Source organism: Diceros bicornis, chromosome 15, assembly GCF_020826845.1.
Source record: "Diceros bicornis minor isolate mBicDic1 chromosome 15, mDicBic1.mat.cur, whole genome shotgun sequence".
NCBI classification, from domain to species: Eukaryota; Metazoa; Chordata; class Mammalia; order Perissodactyla; family Rhinocerotidae; genus Diceros; species Diceros bicornis.
In genome coordinates, this window is record NC_080754.1 from 27,955,987 (window position 1) to 27,970,848 (window position 14,862).

The window sequence follows — 14,862 nt, forward strand, 5'->3', positions numbered from 1 at the left end:
GTTCATCAATGCCCTTTATCGGGTTGAAGAAGTTCCCTTCCATCCCTGGTGTGTGAGCGTCTTAATCACAGAGGGGTGTTGGATTTTGCCAAATGCTTTTTCGCCATTGAGATGATCATGCTGTGTTTTCGCTGCACTCTATTAATATGGTGTAGTACGTTGATTGACTTTTGTGTGTTGAACCACTCTTGCGTTCTTGGGCTAAATCTTACTTGATCCTGGTGTGTAATCCATTAATATGCCCCGGTTTCAGTTCTCCAGTATTTTGTTGAGGGTTTTTGCATCTATATCCATGAAGGATACTGGTCTGTAGTTTGTATGTGTGTGATGTCTTCATCTGGCTTTGGTGTTATGGGGATACTGACTTGCTAGAATGAATTGGATAAAGTCTTCCTTCTTCTGTTTTTCGGAAGAATTTGAGAAGGATGAGTGTTCATTCTGTAACGTGTTGAGAATTTACCAGGGAAGCCATAGGCCATTCTTTTCTGAAGAGCCTACCATGTTGTCCCTTCTTCAATGTTTTGCTGTTTTAGACTAGCTCCTTATCGGTTCATGGCCGTTTGGGTGACTTCAATGGTATTCTAATATCACTTCTATAAACATCATTAAATTCTGCTTCTTTTGCAAGATTTTAAATGTCACTTTGCAGTAAGTTTTCATTATACCTGCAGTTGGCATTGTTTTACATTGCAGTTGAGATGGGAAATGAAGATGCTACTTTTGAGTGAAAGGTGACGTTTGGGTGGGGCCTCATTTCTTGTTCATGAGTGAATATTTTTGCGTTCTGGTGTTTTTGTTTACTACGTAACATGCTAACTTTAGGGATTCAGAGGTTGACAACTAAGAACGCAAAAAGGCCCCTGAATTCTAAAACTACAAACACCGAAATACATGGTGCTAATTTCAGTAAATTAATGAAAGAGAAGTCCACAAACAGATTCTAAAGAGTAGCCTGCAGAATGTTTATTAGGCAATGATTTTGGGATCAACACCTGTGGAAGGGAAGGGAAGGGAAGGGAAGGAAGCGGGCCTGAGCAGAGGGAGCAGTCCATCTGTGGTAAGGGCCCCACAAAAGCCTCAGGCAACCCAGAGGTCACATGGGGGCTGGGATGGCCCTTCAGGATTGTCCTGCACTGGGGCAAAGTGGTTGGGCCTTGAAACTCTCCTGTTGACCAGTCCCTGGATGCAAACAAACTGCCCCTGAAGGAGGCGGGACCTTGGGTGAGGCAATTTCCTTTCGAGGAGACTACCCTCAAAGCAGAGGCTGTCTTCCAGCAGCTGGGGGATAGATTCTGCCTTCCAGGACTGGGGTCTGGGAGGCACCTCACAGGGCCACCCACAGATCTTAGCATATATGAAGAACTTAGTAACTGTTGTAAGAGGAAAAGGAAAGCTTACTTGATAAATGATGCTGGAACAATTTACTGTGATGACATGAGTGACATACACGATTAGACCTTTACCTTATGTCTTACCACTACCTGAATGTCAGATAGATTAAAGATTTAAATGACAAAGAAAATAAGAAGTATAGGTAAATATTTATCAGAGAGAAGGAGAGGGAAAGACTTAGAAGAAAGGTAAGATGATGCTAAGGAAACATCAATAGATTTGATTACAGAAAAACAACAAAACCTGATATTCAAAATCGCACACAAAATTAAAAGGCAAAGAACAAACCAGGAATATATTTGCAATAAACAGTGCCAAAAGTTTTAAAGAAAGGAGCTCCTGTAAATCAGAAATAAAAACCCAACACTTCCATCAAAAGCACAATGAGATACCACTTGATACTCATTAGGATAGATGTTATAAAACAGCAACAGAAGAAAACAGAAAGTGTTAGCAAGGATGTGGAGAAATTGGAACCCTTGCACATTGCTGACAAGAATGTAAAATGGTGCAGCTGCTGTGGAAAATCATATGGCCGTTCCTCAAAAAATTAAACATAGAATTACCATACGATCCAGATCTTCCGCTTCTGGCTATGTACCCCAAAGAATTGAAAGCAGGGACTTGAATAGATATTTCTACCCTCTTGTTCATAGCAGCTTTACTCACGATCGCCAGAAGGTGGAAAGGACCTAAATGTCCAACAACAGATGAATGGATAAAGAAAATATGGCATATGCATACAACGAAATATTATTGGGCCTTGAAAAGGAAGGAAGTTCTGATACACGCTACAACATACCAACTTTCAGGACTGCTAAATGTCAGAGACGAATCTTGAGGACATTATGCTAAGTGGAGTAAACCATACGCAAAAAGACAGATATCCTATGATTGCACTTGTATGAGGTACCTAGAGTAGTCAAATTCATAGAGTCAGAAAGCAGAACAGTGCTTATCAGGGGCTGGAGGTAGTGGAGAATGAGGAGTCATTATTTAATGGGTACAGAGTTTCTGTTTGGAATGATGAAAAAGTTCTGGAATGAATAGTAGTGATTGTCACATAGCAATGTGAATGAACGTAATGCCACAGAACTGCTCATTTAAAAATGGTTAAAATGGTAAATTTTATGTTATGTTTATTTACCACATAAAGAAAAGAAAAATACCCCAAGATATAAACTTGAAATGTGAGTGCTAAAAGATATAAAAGGGCAATTAACAAAACAACTAGAATAAAATGACCTACAGGTGTATAAAAATATTTAATTTCATAAGTAATTTAAGAAGATATAAATGAAAAGATCAGCATATCATTTGTCATCTATAAAACTGGTGAAACTATTTTATGTGAATATTTAATTATAATCTTAGTCTTATGGCATGGGGATGCTCACAATGGTAGTATAAACGTGTGCAAACTTTCAGGAAAGCATCTTGCAAACTATGCAAAAGAAGTTTCAAATGTTCACATTCATTGACCCAAATCCAACAGTTAGGAATCTATTCTAAGGGTGTCATAGGAGATGCAGGCATGTGGATAATGGCAGACGGCACCCCTTGAACAAAGAACTCCGTGCAGTGAGGGAGCCAGCTCTGTGAATATTTGTAGCGGGGAATGCTGTGTGCCTGTTGGCATGGAGTGAGCATTCCTAACACTCAGTTAGGGATGAGGTCAGGAAGTGAGTGGGGCCAGATGAGGGAGGGCCTGAAGGCCACAGTAAGGAGTGCGGACTTTACCGGGAGTGAGCCGGGAAGCAATTGGAGGCTTCTGAGCAGAGGCCGTGATCTAAGCTTTATAAGGAGCACTGGCTACTATTTGCAGCAGAATCTATTAAGGGTCAAGGGAGGAAGAGGCACGGGTCACTTAGGAAGGGATTGCAATATCCAAGCAAGAGAAGGTGATGGCTTGGACTCGTGAGATTTTGTTTTGAATGTCGAGCTGATGGACTGGAGGTGGGATGTGAGATAGAGACAGGAGTCAGGTGACTCTAAGGGTTTGATCTGAACAGGAGGGTGAATGATGGTCCTAATTCCTGGGACGTACAGCACTGAGGGAGGAGTAGGTTTCTGGAGTAAGGAATCCAGGGATTCCCTCTGGAAAGGTGAAATGTGAGATGCCTGTTAGACACCAAGTGCAGATGTCGTCTGAGCAGGTGGAAGGATGAGTCTGGAGTTCAGGGGTGAGGACAGGGCTGGAGATACTAATTTGGGAACTGAAAGCAGATGGAGAGTAGTTAAGCTATGGACCACATGAGATGGTCTAGGAAGTGAAGCAGAGATGGAGAAGAGCACCGGGTGCTCTAATATTTAGAGGTCAGAGAGGAGGGAGCATCAGCAAAGGAGACTCAGGTAGAGCAGCAAATAAAGGAGGAGGAAAACCAGGAGGTTGTGGTGTCTAATTATTGTAGACAGTACAACAGTACAACTTTTTCTACAAATTGGCTACAAGCATGCGTGCAGGTTTCGTTTCAAACTTGCTGCGAGGACAGAGGAGTCTAAGCAGTCCAATTCGAAGAGTTCTCTCAAAGACATTAATAGGAAGAAAGGAAGAGAGAATGAGAGAGAGAAAGAGAGAGAGAGGGAGGAAGGAAATGAAAGAAAGAAAAGAACGAAAGAAAAAGAAGGAAAGGGGTCAAATAAATGTCTTGTTCAAGACAATGTGACCTCTGATGGACGGTTGGCTGGGTCCTCTTGGTAACTGCGTAGAAGAAATCTTAATCTGATTAAAATCTACCAGATTTGATCAAGCACACTAGTTGTTCCCCAGGAGCAGCTAGCGATTTATCACAGGCAAAATGTCCCAGACCGGGTTTTCACACAACTTTCTCCAATACCTCTTTTTCACTGAGCGAATGTTTCAAGTTCCATCTCAGCTGTGGTATTTTGTTTTGTATTGTTTTGACAATATCATTAATTGAACATGTTACCTCTTTACAGTTTTTATAGGAAGTGGAAATTAGGAATAATTAGGAAATTATCATGAATGTAAATTAATCTTTAGAAGACATACACAGTCACAATTAGCAGCTATATTTTTACACACATTGATATTGTTTGTTTATGCCTGTTTCCTCCCTTAGGCAAGGATATCGAAACGAAACCTCACGGCGACCAGGGCAGCGGTGGCAGCGCATGTGCTGGGAGGACCTGGGCTTTCAACTTGTGCATGTCGTGTTCTGTTTGGGCTCTTTTGTTTATGTCAAATAGGAAGAGGTGTAAGTAAAAGACACCCAAAGACCTCCTTGATTTCTGGCCGGAGATCTAGAGCTGTAAGACCCTAAGACTAGAGAATTAAACTCTGCCTGGAGAGTCACTTAGATGCTTCCCAAATTCCAGATATAGTTTTTTGCTGAACCTATCTTCTTGTGTATTCCAAGGTCGAGATCAAGTGTGCTTTCTCCTCCAGGTTTTGCTGCCGGTCGCTACAGGCATGTAGTGAGAAACCTCCAGGTGTTCTCTGAGAGCCCCACGCTGTCCAATGTTCCTGACGTGCCGTCTATAAAGCCAGTGGACAGGTACCATTTTTCTGGGAGGGATTTTTAGCATGTTTCTACTTATAAGGTATACTTCTCGTTCCCTCATTGTGGGCTGGTCATCGCTAATTAAATGAAATTTATTTTTAGAAGTGACATTTCAGTCATGGGCATGATAACAGATTTGATGTATTCAATTAGGTAAGAGAACTAGTTCTTATGGAAACTTTGACAATAATGACATTGCCGTGATCAGTACAGGGACTCAGTAAAGGCACTGTGTGTATCTAAGCAGCCTCCTGAGTTTCTGTGTGTAAATGTATGTTCAAGTTCCTGTAGCGTTATCATGACACTAACAAGTGGAGCTCTCTACACATCACAGTTTAAATGTTTCCCAGAAGGTTCACAGGGCAGCTGGAATAGTCCCAGGCTTCAATTTGTGCAAAAGCACTCCCCTGGATTCCACTTATTAGGACATGATTGTAAAGTTTTCCTGAGAATTAATTAGCTTGTAATTCCAGCTGTAACTCACAGCTTTCCATATTCAGCCTCACCGTGATAGTGTGGAGGAACTCTTATCATCTGTGCCCGGATTCCGATAGGTGGGCCCAGGTGAAGAAGTATTTTTGCTCTTTCAAAAAGGATCGTTCTTTCCATATATTTTGGATGAATATGTCAATCAAGGAAAGATTTAAATTAAACAGCAATAGTCAGCTAAGTTTGACCATTGTCATAGTCATGGTCATAGCTTGTGAAATTCAGGGTTTGGAGATGGAACACAAAGTATAAAAAGGGACCTTATTGTATGCTCATCAGAAAAGAAAACAGTCAAACTGGTCCACAGAATTCTGAAACAAGAAGCCACAAATTCTGAAACAAATAGGCACCGTCAGATTTCCCTCATGGGCGTCACTCAGTCATATGTTGTGAATTCTCTTTCTGTCAACCCAGGCTCAACAATCTGTGTTCCTCAAGTCATCTGTTGCTGGACCCTGGAGTCCTGGAGTCCCGAGTGTCAGATCCCCCCGGTGTGTGCTCTGGTGGGCACATCAGCTTCTTCTAGGAAGGCTGTAAGCATGGATCTGTTCTCTGTATCCCTCTCTCAGGCTGCACCTCTCTGATTTTCTTCCAGAAGACCTAATCTCTGGCCAGTAGCTTCTGGCAGGGACCTTCAGGCAAAAATGAAGGGAGCAGAGAAAGCATGTGTTGATGACAAGGCAGGGCAACTTCTTACAGAGGCCAACATTATCAGATGGAGGAGAGTGGAATCTCTATGGGGGTGAGGTACATAAGTGCATGGGTCCCTGTAATTGTTCCATGAAGACTTAACTGGTAATTAATCTGAGGAGAAAATGGATTAATGGGCAGTGAAAAGACTGAGGAATCTGTTATGTAAAGCGTGTGCCACAATGGCTGCCAATTGACATAAGTGTTGTAAACCAAGGAATAAAATATTCTTATGGGGCCGGCCCGGTGGCACAAGCGGTCGAGTGCGTGCACTCTGCTGCGGCGGCCCAGGGTTCGCCGGTTCGGATCCCGGGCACGCACCGACGCACCGCTTGGCAAGCCGTGCTGTGGCGGCGTCCCATATAAAGTGGAGGGAGTCGGGCACGGATGTGGGCCCAGGACCAGTCTTCCTCAGCAAAAAAATAAATAAAAATAAAAAAAGGAGGATTGACAAATGTTAGCACAGGGCTGATCTTCCTCTCCAAAACAATATATATATATATTCTTAGAGGCCAGTTTGTTGACAGTCTCTGTGTTGGGCCGTGCACTTGACTTGGAATGTGCTCTTCCTGACTCTGCAAGAGGATCCAAATTAGTGAAAACTTATTCACATTGATAAGACTTTACCAATAGAAAACCGACATGAAATCATCTTTCTAATTTATCAGTTTACCCCACAATGTGGGCCCAATAAGTAAGGCAGTGCTTAGAATGTCATTGAGCACACGAAGAAAATATGGAGCACGCTCGTTCTATCTCTATGTTTTTCACATTCTTTGATGCTTGAGAGTGCCATGTCATGGGTTCTGAGATGGCGGAGCCAGCCTGTGGTGTACCTAGCAGCCAAAAAGACACAGGGTCAATTTTGTTCTTCTGAATTTGGAGCTCAGCGTCAGAAAACAGCAACATCAGAGAGCTGTTGCTCTATATGAGTCCAGGTGCCTGAGGATAAGAAAGCGTCATAGTGTTGGCCGTGTTATTCATCAGACTAGCAGCCCTTTACATGGTATAGCAGAAGGTACCATGACAAACATTCAGCATTTTCCGTTTTTGTTAGAAGTGAGGACTCTCCTATCATTCTACTAATTTGTTTAGAATTGTCTATGGTCATAACATGTCTCAAAACAGCAAAAAAGCATGTACGTGAATAGACCCCGTTCAGATGACTCACTTAGGTTTTCGCTGAGATAATGACTGTCTACCACTGGGTGGAATAGGCAGAAAGCAAATAAGGACTTTTTACTGTATCGTGTTGACAACAGACTGTTATTCAAAGGTCATTTCTCTTGCAGGCTACCAATTCTTTCTCTCTGTTATACATATACCTTTAAAAGTTTTTAATATCTCTCTGTATGTACGTATTTTAAATGTGCATAGAAATATAGAGTTATACAAAATTCTGACAAATGAAAATTCTAAAGCTTTAAACTTTAGTTTTTAAAATATAATTTTATCAAGCAAATTATAAGACAATATTCTTCTACATGGATTTCAACCTCTTAATTTGAACATCAGGAAGAAACATAACATTTCTATAGACAAGAAACTAAAAGTAACAATCATTGTGAGTTGATGAGGGACTTGTGCTGTCTTCTTTTTGTTCTGAGGAAGATTCACACTGAGCTGACATCCGTTGCCAATCTGCCTCTTTTTTTTTGATTGAGGAAGATTAGCCCTGGGCGAAGAACTGTGTCATTCTTCCTCTCTTTTGCATGTGGGTCGACACCACAGTCAGGCTGACAGGCGGTGTAGGTCTGTGCACGGCATCCGAACCCGCAAAGCCTGGGCCGACGAAGCAGAGCACGTCGAACTTAACCACTACGCCACAGGTCCGTCCCCTGCTCTCTGTTTTCAATCAAATTAACTTTCTCAGAATGTTCTAGTTCAATTACTCCCATTCACTATCAGCCTAAGCTTTTAAAGCAAAGCAGGAACCTTGGAAATACATATTTGGCCCATGTCCACGAGTAATACAATCACTGTTGAAATTGAAGTGACCTCCAAAATGGCCACTACACTTCAACACGCAGGAGCTCTGAAAATGAGTGCGGTGGCTGCCTGTCGGCCAAGACTCCCCAGTCGGTCGGTGGTAGATGCTCTGAGGCTCATTGGTGGCCCCTGGGTCCCAGTTGGGGGAATCTTCCAAACACAGAGGGGCTCAGACGCTCAGTGGCTAAAACGAATGACAACTGTCAGCTGCACGTAAGAGAGAAGCCAGTTATTTTCTCAAATAATACGCAGCTCAGGGGGAAGGAGTCAAGGCTGGGGCAGTGACTCAACAAGGTCCTCACATGTTGTCTGTGTAGCTTGTTGAGGGGCTGGCTAACGGGTCAAAGGGGCCCCCCGGGCCAGCACATCTAGGTTCAAGACAGGAAGAAGGAACAGAGCTGTGCCACCTGTGTCCTTTCTCCCTTTATCAGGAAGGCAAAAGCTGTTCTAGAAACCCTGAACACACATCCACTTATATCTCATCGACCAGAATTGTGTCATGAAAAGCCTGGAAAGAGGAAGCCTGCGAAATTATTTTGCTGCCCCCTCCCCCAAAGTATAATTTTAGAAGAGTCCAAAGGAAAAACTGCAGACAGATGAGCAATGAGCACTGTTGGCTTCTATTGGCACTTTGCCTGAGAGGGAGATTGGAATCACCTCCTTCTCCCCATGTGTTTGTGTAATCTCATGTGGTGTGCAAGCCAAGCTCACAGGGGCAGGACCTCTCAGTCCCCAGCACGGGTGGGGGTGGGGTGGTTGCTGTGGGAAGTGACAGTCACAGGCTGCAGAACCCCTAGTCCACATTCTCCTCATCCTCTGTGATGTCACACTGGGACTTCTTGCCTTCCACCCTGGGCTGAGGCTTCTGAGCTCACTATGGCCTCAGCGTTCGCTGGGAACATAGGGCTCTCGGAGCCAGTATCAGGGAGGGAGCCTGTGGGCACCAGAGGTCCGGCCATGCGACTCTGGGAGGATGGCATGCCCCTCACGAAGGGGCGCCATCCCCCGCCTCAGGTCCCAATTCCCTGGCTCGTCCCGAGCCTGCTCGCTGCCTTCAGTGGAGTCCTGCTGGTCGCTGTCAGCGGACTCTTCTTTGGTTTCCCGTGAGTCTCCCACACAAGCCGGCAGGTTTCTTACAGAGTCAGAAAGGAAGACAGATCATGAGAGTCCGGACAGGGGAAGTGCAGAAGAGGCGTCAGGGAAGGGAGGATATTCTAGGCAGTGGGAACCAATGTGCAAAGGCACAGAGGCATAGAGTGCTTGGTGCCTTTGGGAGCTGTTGGTGGCTAGGAGTATTGGGTGACATTTGGTGGAGCCGCTCTGGGTCTGTCACCGCCCTGGCTATTTAGAGCAGGCTTTGAGGTCTGTGAGTCCGGACCAGGTGGAGTGAGTCCCGCGTGGAGCTTTGGGACTCCAGGGTCAGCGCTGAGTCCTGCTCTGGTCTCAGTTGCAGATGGCTGGCCCAGAATGGGGAGTGGGCCTTTCCTGTTGTCACAGGACCCCTCTTCGTCCTCACCTTCGGCATTCTCATGTTTCTAAACATCTCCGACCCTGGTATCTTGCACCAAGGTGAGCTCTCGGGCCCCTGGGAGAAGGAGGTAGCACCCTAAAGGGTCCTGCGTGCAGGGAAGATTCCTAAAGTGCTCCTCCCTTGTCCCCTCCTCGGGCCTCAAGACCCCGTCACCCCACATCCCCTTCACTTGGGCCCTGCTTCTGTTGCTTCATTTCCCAAGCCACCGAGATGCGGTACAACAGGATTCTGGAGGCTTTCCAGTTGCCTTGGAGGCAGAGCCAGGGCAGGCTGGGAAGAGAAGCCAGCTCTTGGCAACCACTCAGTTGTGTCTTCTTCCTTCCCACTGCACACACTCCTTACATCACTGACAGTTCCAAAGGCCTGCGTTCTCACAGAAGTCCTCTGGCTGGACGTCTACCTTCCCTTGGACTGCCAGCCTCTCTGAGTTTGGTCAGCTTCCTCAGTGCGGACTAGGATTCCCCTGCACACCTCCTTGCCTAGGCCAGTGATGCTGCGGGGCGGCCCTCACCCCGGCAGCAGCAGTGTGACGAAGGGCTCCTGCCGCTGCCCAATCCTCTTCCCATGCCAGGCTCCAACGAACAGGGCCCCAGGACGGTGCGTGTGGTTTGGGCGAAGCACATAGCCTTCCGCCTGCAGTGGTGCCCACAGTGCTGCTTCCACCGCCCGCCGCGGACCTACCACTGCCCCTGGTGCAACATCTGTGTGGAGGTGAGCGCCCCTCTCATCTGCCCCCTTCTGGCCCACACCCCCACCCGCTCTGCACCTGCCTGGGACCAGGAGGCCCACTTGCACAGGGGACCAGTAGCAGACCTCAAACCACTTCCGGGACTGCTAAGGCCAAGGGTGGCAGTAACTCCCAGCCACTCTTGGTCACTCATGCAGCTCACTGCCTCCCTGCCTGCACCTGTCCTGGGAGGCTGGCCCCTGCCGACCCAGGTGCTGACACGCCCAGGAGCATCGACATCTATGCTGAGCCTGGTCAGGCCAGGGGGAGGAAAGGCACCCCTGTCCTACCCCAGGGCTGGCTGACACTAGATGCCCAAGGGCCCCACGGCTGGCTGTAGGCCTGGCCCGGGGAGCTTGACCTGTCCTCTTCTGGTGTCCAGAACGCTGCCCCCTCTCCCTCTCGCTCAGGACTTCGACCACCACTGCAGGTGGGTGAACAATTGCATAGGTCACCGGAACTTGGGCTTGTTCATCCTGCTCCTCCTGTGCCTATGCTTGTACTTGGGCTCCATGCTTGTCACCTGCATGGTCTTCCTCCTGCGCACCACCCACCTGCCCTTCTCCATTGACAAGGTCATCGCGTATCCACCAGGCTGCAGGGTCCACTTGGCGAGCTGTGGGCAGGGCGAGGACAGCCGAAGGGCGGGGTCCCGGGGGCGGGCGAGTGGTGGGCGGGGTTAGAGAGAAACCCCCTGGGGAGGACCAGTCTGGACCAGGGGAGGGTGGTAGGGTCCGGGTGATGGGTGTGGCTAGGAGGCACTGCGGTGCGTGGGCAATCTAGCGGGGTCTTGGATGGAGGACGCTGAGGGCGGCACGGAGACCAGGTCGGCAGGGTGGGGTGAGGTTTACCAGGGGTTGGTGGGTGGGGAGAGGATGGACTGGCTGGTCGTGCGCGGGTCTGTCAGGGCCGGCGTCGGGGTGAGGGTCCGGGCCTGGGAGGTCCATTGCGGGCACAGCTCCTTAGCTCGTGGGCAGCATCGTCGTAGTGGTCCCCGCTGCCGGCTTCCTGGTGCCTCTCTTGGTGCTTCTGCTGATGAAGGCCAGGTCGGTGAGCACCGCCCAGCGCTCCTACGAGGACAAGGTACGCGGGTCTCCGGGGGCGCCACGAAAGCGGTCTCTGGGCGGTCACCTTGGGCCTTCAGGACCTCCACACTTTCCGCCCTTTCTCCCCCGCCCTGGTCCTCATGGCCTGACCTCCCTTGAAGGTGCCTCGTGAGGCCTTGAGGCCCAGATTCAGCTCAGATCTCACCTCCTCTAGGGGCTCGGGGCTCCCTCTCCCTCCCAGGTGCACTGTGTCGAGGGCCTAGTGAGTGCTAGGCTGCGCATCCGTTATTTTGAAGGCCGGGCATGGAGGTGAGGGAGGCCCCATCCTGCGCTCCTGTTGATAAGGCCCCTGAAGTCAGAGAATCTCCCGCCCTTCGCCCGTGCACATTGAGAGAGGGGCCTGCCCTGTGCTGTGCAGCGCAGCGCAGACTCAGAGGGAATGGAGAGTTCAGAGAGGACCGCGGTGTAGAGGGTTTGGGGGCAGAAGGCAGAGCGAAGGGCGTTGCAGGTCAGGGGCACAGCTTGCAAAAAGGCAGGGAAGCCGGAAAGTTTGTGGAATGTTGAGGATGCTGAGGGGACAGTTGTAATTGGAGCAGAAAGTGGATGAGAAATCAAGTGGACTGCTGGGCTCGGGCCAGATGGAAAAGGCACGAAAGTCAGCTGGAGCCTTCTCTTGGTGCGGTGGAAACCTGGAAGGCAGGACAGGTTTTGTTTTTTTATTTAACATGGAGTTAAATTCACCCATTTTTAGGTTTTGACAAATGCATACAGTCCTGCAACCACTTCCATAATTAAGATTTAGAACAGTTCCATCACCCCCCACAATTCTCTGAAGCCCCTTTTGTAGTGGGTTTCTCCCCATACTTGTTGCCCCTGGCAACCACTGATTTGTCTTCTATCCGTCTTGTCTTTCCTTGTCCAGAGTCTCGTGTGGATGAAATCATAGCCTTTTGAGTCTGGTGTCTTGCACTTAGCATAATGCATTTGAGATTCCTCGACATTGCTGCCCGTAGGAGTTCTTTCCTCCTTTCTCTTGCTGTGTACTATTCCCTCATATGGATGTACCACAGCTTACTTATCCATTTGCCAACGGAAGGATATTTGGGTTGTTTCTGGGTTTTGGTGATCATAAAGAAAGTGGCTATAAACATTCGTGTACAGGCATGGGAAGATAAGTTTTCATTTCTTTGAGTCAATTCTTAAGAGTGGCATTGCTGGGTTAGACAGTAACTGAATGTTTAACTTGATAAGAAAGTGCCAAATTGTCTTCCAAAATGGCTGTACCCTTTTGCATTCCCACAAGCAGTGCATGGGAAATCCAGTTGCTTCTGCATCCTCATTAACATTTGGCATTGTCACCTTTTTTTGTTTTCTGATTTTCCGTTGTAGCTAGTCTAAGACACGTGTAGTGGTATCTCATTGTGGTTTGAATTTGCATCTTCCAAGTGACTAATGCTGTTGAGCATCCTTTCATGTTCTTATTTGCCATCTGTATATCTTTGATTAAATGTCTGTTCCAATCGTTTGCCCATTCAAAAAATTATGTTGTCTTCTTAGTATTAGATTTAAAGAGTTCTTTCTATCTGCTAGATTCAGCTACGTGTTTTGCAGTCTTTTCACAGCCTTTGACCTTATTTTCTTGCCAGTATTTGTCCAAGATCAGAAGTGTTCAATTTGGATCAAGAGCGTTTTCAGTTTTGTCTTCAATGGCTTGTGTTTTGGTGTTGTAATTAAGAAATCTTTGCCTAAACCGAGGTCACCAAGATTTTCTCCTATGTTTTCTTCTAGAAGTTTTATAGTTTTAGGTTTTCTCTTTAGGCCTCCTATTCATTTTGGGTTAAATTTTGGATATGAAGCAGGGTATGAGTCAAGACTTATAGTTTTGCGTGTGGGTTGTTCCAAGAGCATTTGTTGAAAAGACAGTCCTTTTTCTGTTGAGTTGTCTTTGCACATTCCTCAAAAATCAATTGACTATATAGATGTGGGTGTATTTCTGAACTGTCTCTTTTGTTGCCACTACCACACTGTCTTCACTGGTAGCTTTCTATGAAGTCTTGAAATGACACAATGTGACATCTCCAACTTTGTTCTTTTTTTCAGAGTTCTTGTGGCTATCCTAGTTCCTTTGATTTTCCATATAAATTAAGAATCAGCTTGTCAATTGCTAGAACTAAGTTTGCTGAGATTTTCACTTGGATTGCATTGAACCTATAGACCGCTTTGGAAAATGGACCTTTTAACAGTATTGATCTTTTAATCCACGAAAATGGGATACCTCTCCATATTCAGGTCTTCTTTGATGTCTTTCCTTAGTGTTGTGTAGTTTTCAGCATATACAGCTTGCATACCTTGTGTTAGATGTTTTCTAAGTATTTCCTTGTTTTTTGTGCTCTTATAAATTTTTTGCAAAATTGAATTTACATTTGCTTACTATTGTTAGAAAATACAGTGGACTTTTGTATGTTTGTCTCGGATCTTGGAATTTTTCTGGATTGACTTATAAGTTCTAGTAGCCTTTTTGTTGATTCTACCTCAAAATTCATGTCATCTGTGAATAAGGACAGTTTCATTTCCCCCTTTCCAGCGTGTCTGGCTTTATTTCTTTTTCTTGTCTTCCTGCACTGTCTCGGCCCTCCGCTACAGTGGCAGGTGGAGTGGTAAAAGTGGAGATCCTTGCCGTGGGTTTCCTTCAGCAGGACAGGGACTTGAGTAAAGGCTTTTTTAGGAAGACTGTAGTGGGCCACAGTGATGAGGGAGGGGCTGGAGACACCGAGGCAGCTGAAAGGACAGAGGAGCCCTCTGTGCCCACCTCCTCCCATCCTTCCCATCACCACTCCATCGCTCCCCCCGTATTTGGTTCACAGCTCCCGTGTGACGCCTCTGCTCATCCCTTCCTCATCAGCCCCCTGTTGTCTGCATGCCTTCTCTCTCCATCCTCAGTCCATCATTTCAGCCTCTCTTGGGCAGCACTGTCCCTTCCCACATCCTATGGTTCTTCAGCCTCGGGTCGGGACCTAACCCCTGCGCCCCCTGCACTGCTCCGCATGGGGTTCTTCCAGTCCGGGGTCTCCACCCTTAAGAAGCCCGACTGGGGTCTGCACTCTGTGATTCAACAGGCAGGGCTCTTTCCCATCACCTGCAGATCCCATTTCAGGCATCCTTCACACACCTCCACTTCGTTCCCTTCCCGCCTGCTTCCCCTGACCGCAGCTTCTGCTGGGGCCACTTGCTTAGTGGTTCATAGTAAGGGCTCTGGAGCCAGACCATGTAAATTCACTTGCCAGCTCCACAACATGCCAGCATGGAGATGTTAGGAGTACTGCTTGGCCACCTGGTGCCTCAGTTTCCCCATCTGTAAAAGGAGGCCGCATGGGTTAATATGTGTAAGACACATAGCACAATGGCTGGTACAAGTAAGTGTCCTAGACTTTGTTGTTGTTATTATTACCGTTCCTCGGCATCATCATTGCCACG

The 14,862-nt window shown here is 47.0% G+C and overlaps 1 protein-coding gene across 1 annotated transcript; it reads left to right on the plus strand.

The window, feature by feature from the left end:
- The first annotated feature begins 9,613 nt into the window (after positions 1 to 9,613).
- Positions 9,614 to 11,701, plus strand: LOC131415089 (palmitoyltransferase ZDHHC19-like). The gene is made up of 5 exons (XM_058556531.1): positions 9,614 to 9,682; positions 10,099 to 10,326; positions 10,753 to 11,004; positions 11,309 to 11,425; positions 11,630 to 11,701. Exons 1-5 carry the CDS (start codon positions 9,614 to 9,616, stop codon positions 11,699 to 11,701), a joined length of 738 nt encoding a protein of 245 aa, XP_058412514.1.
- The last annotated feature ends 3,161 nt before the right edge of the window (positions 11,702 to 14,862 follow it).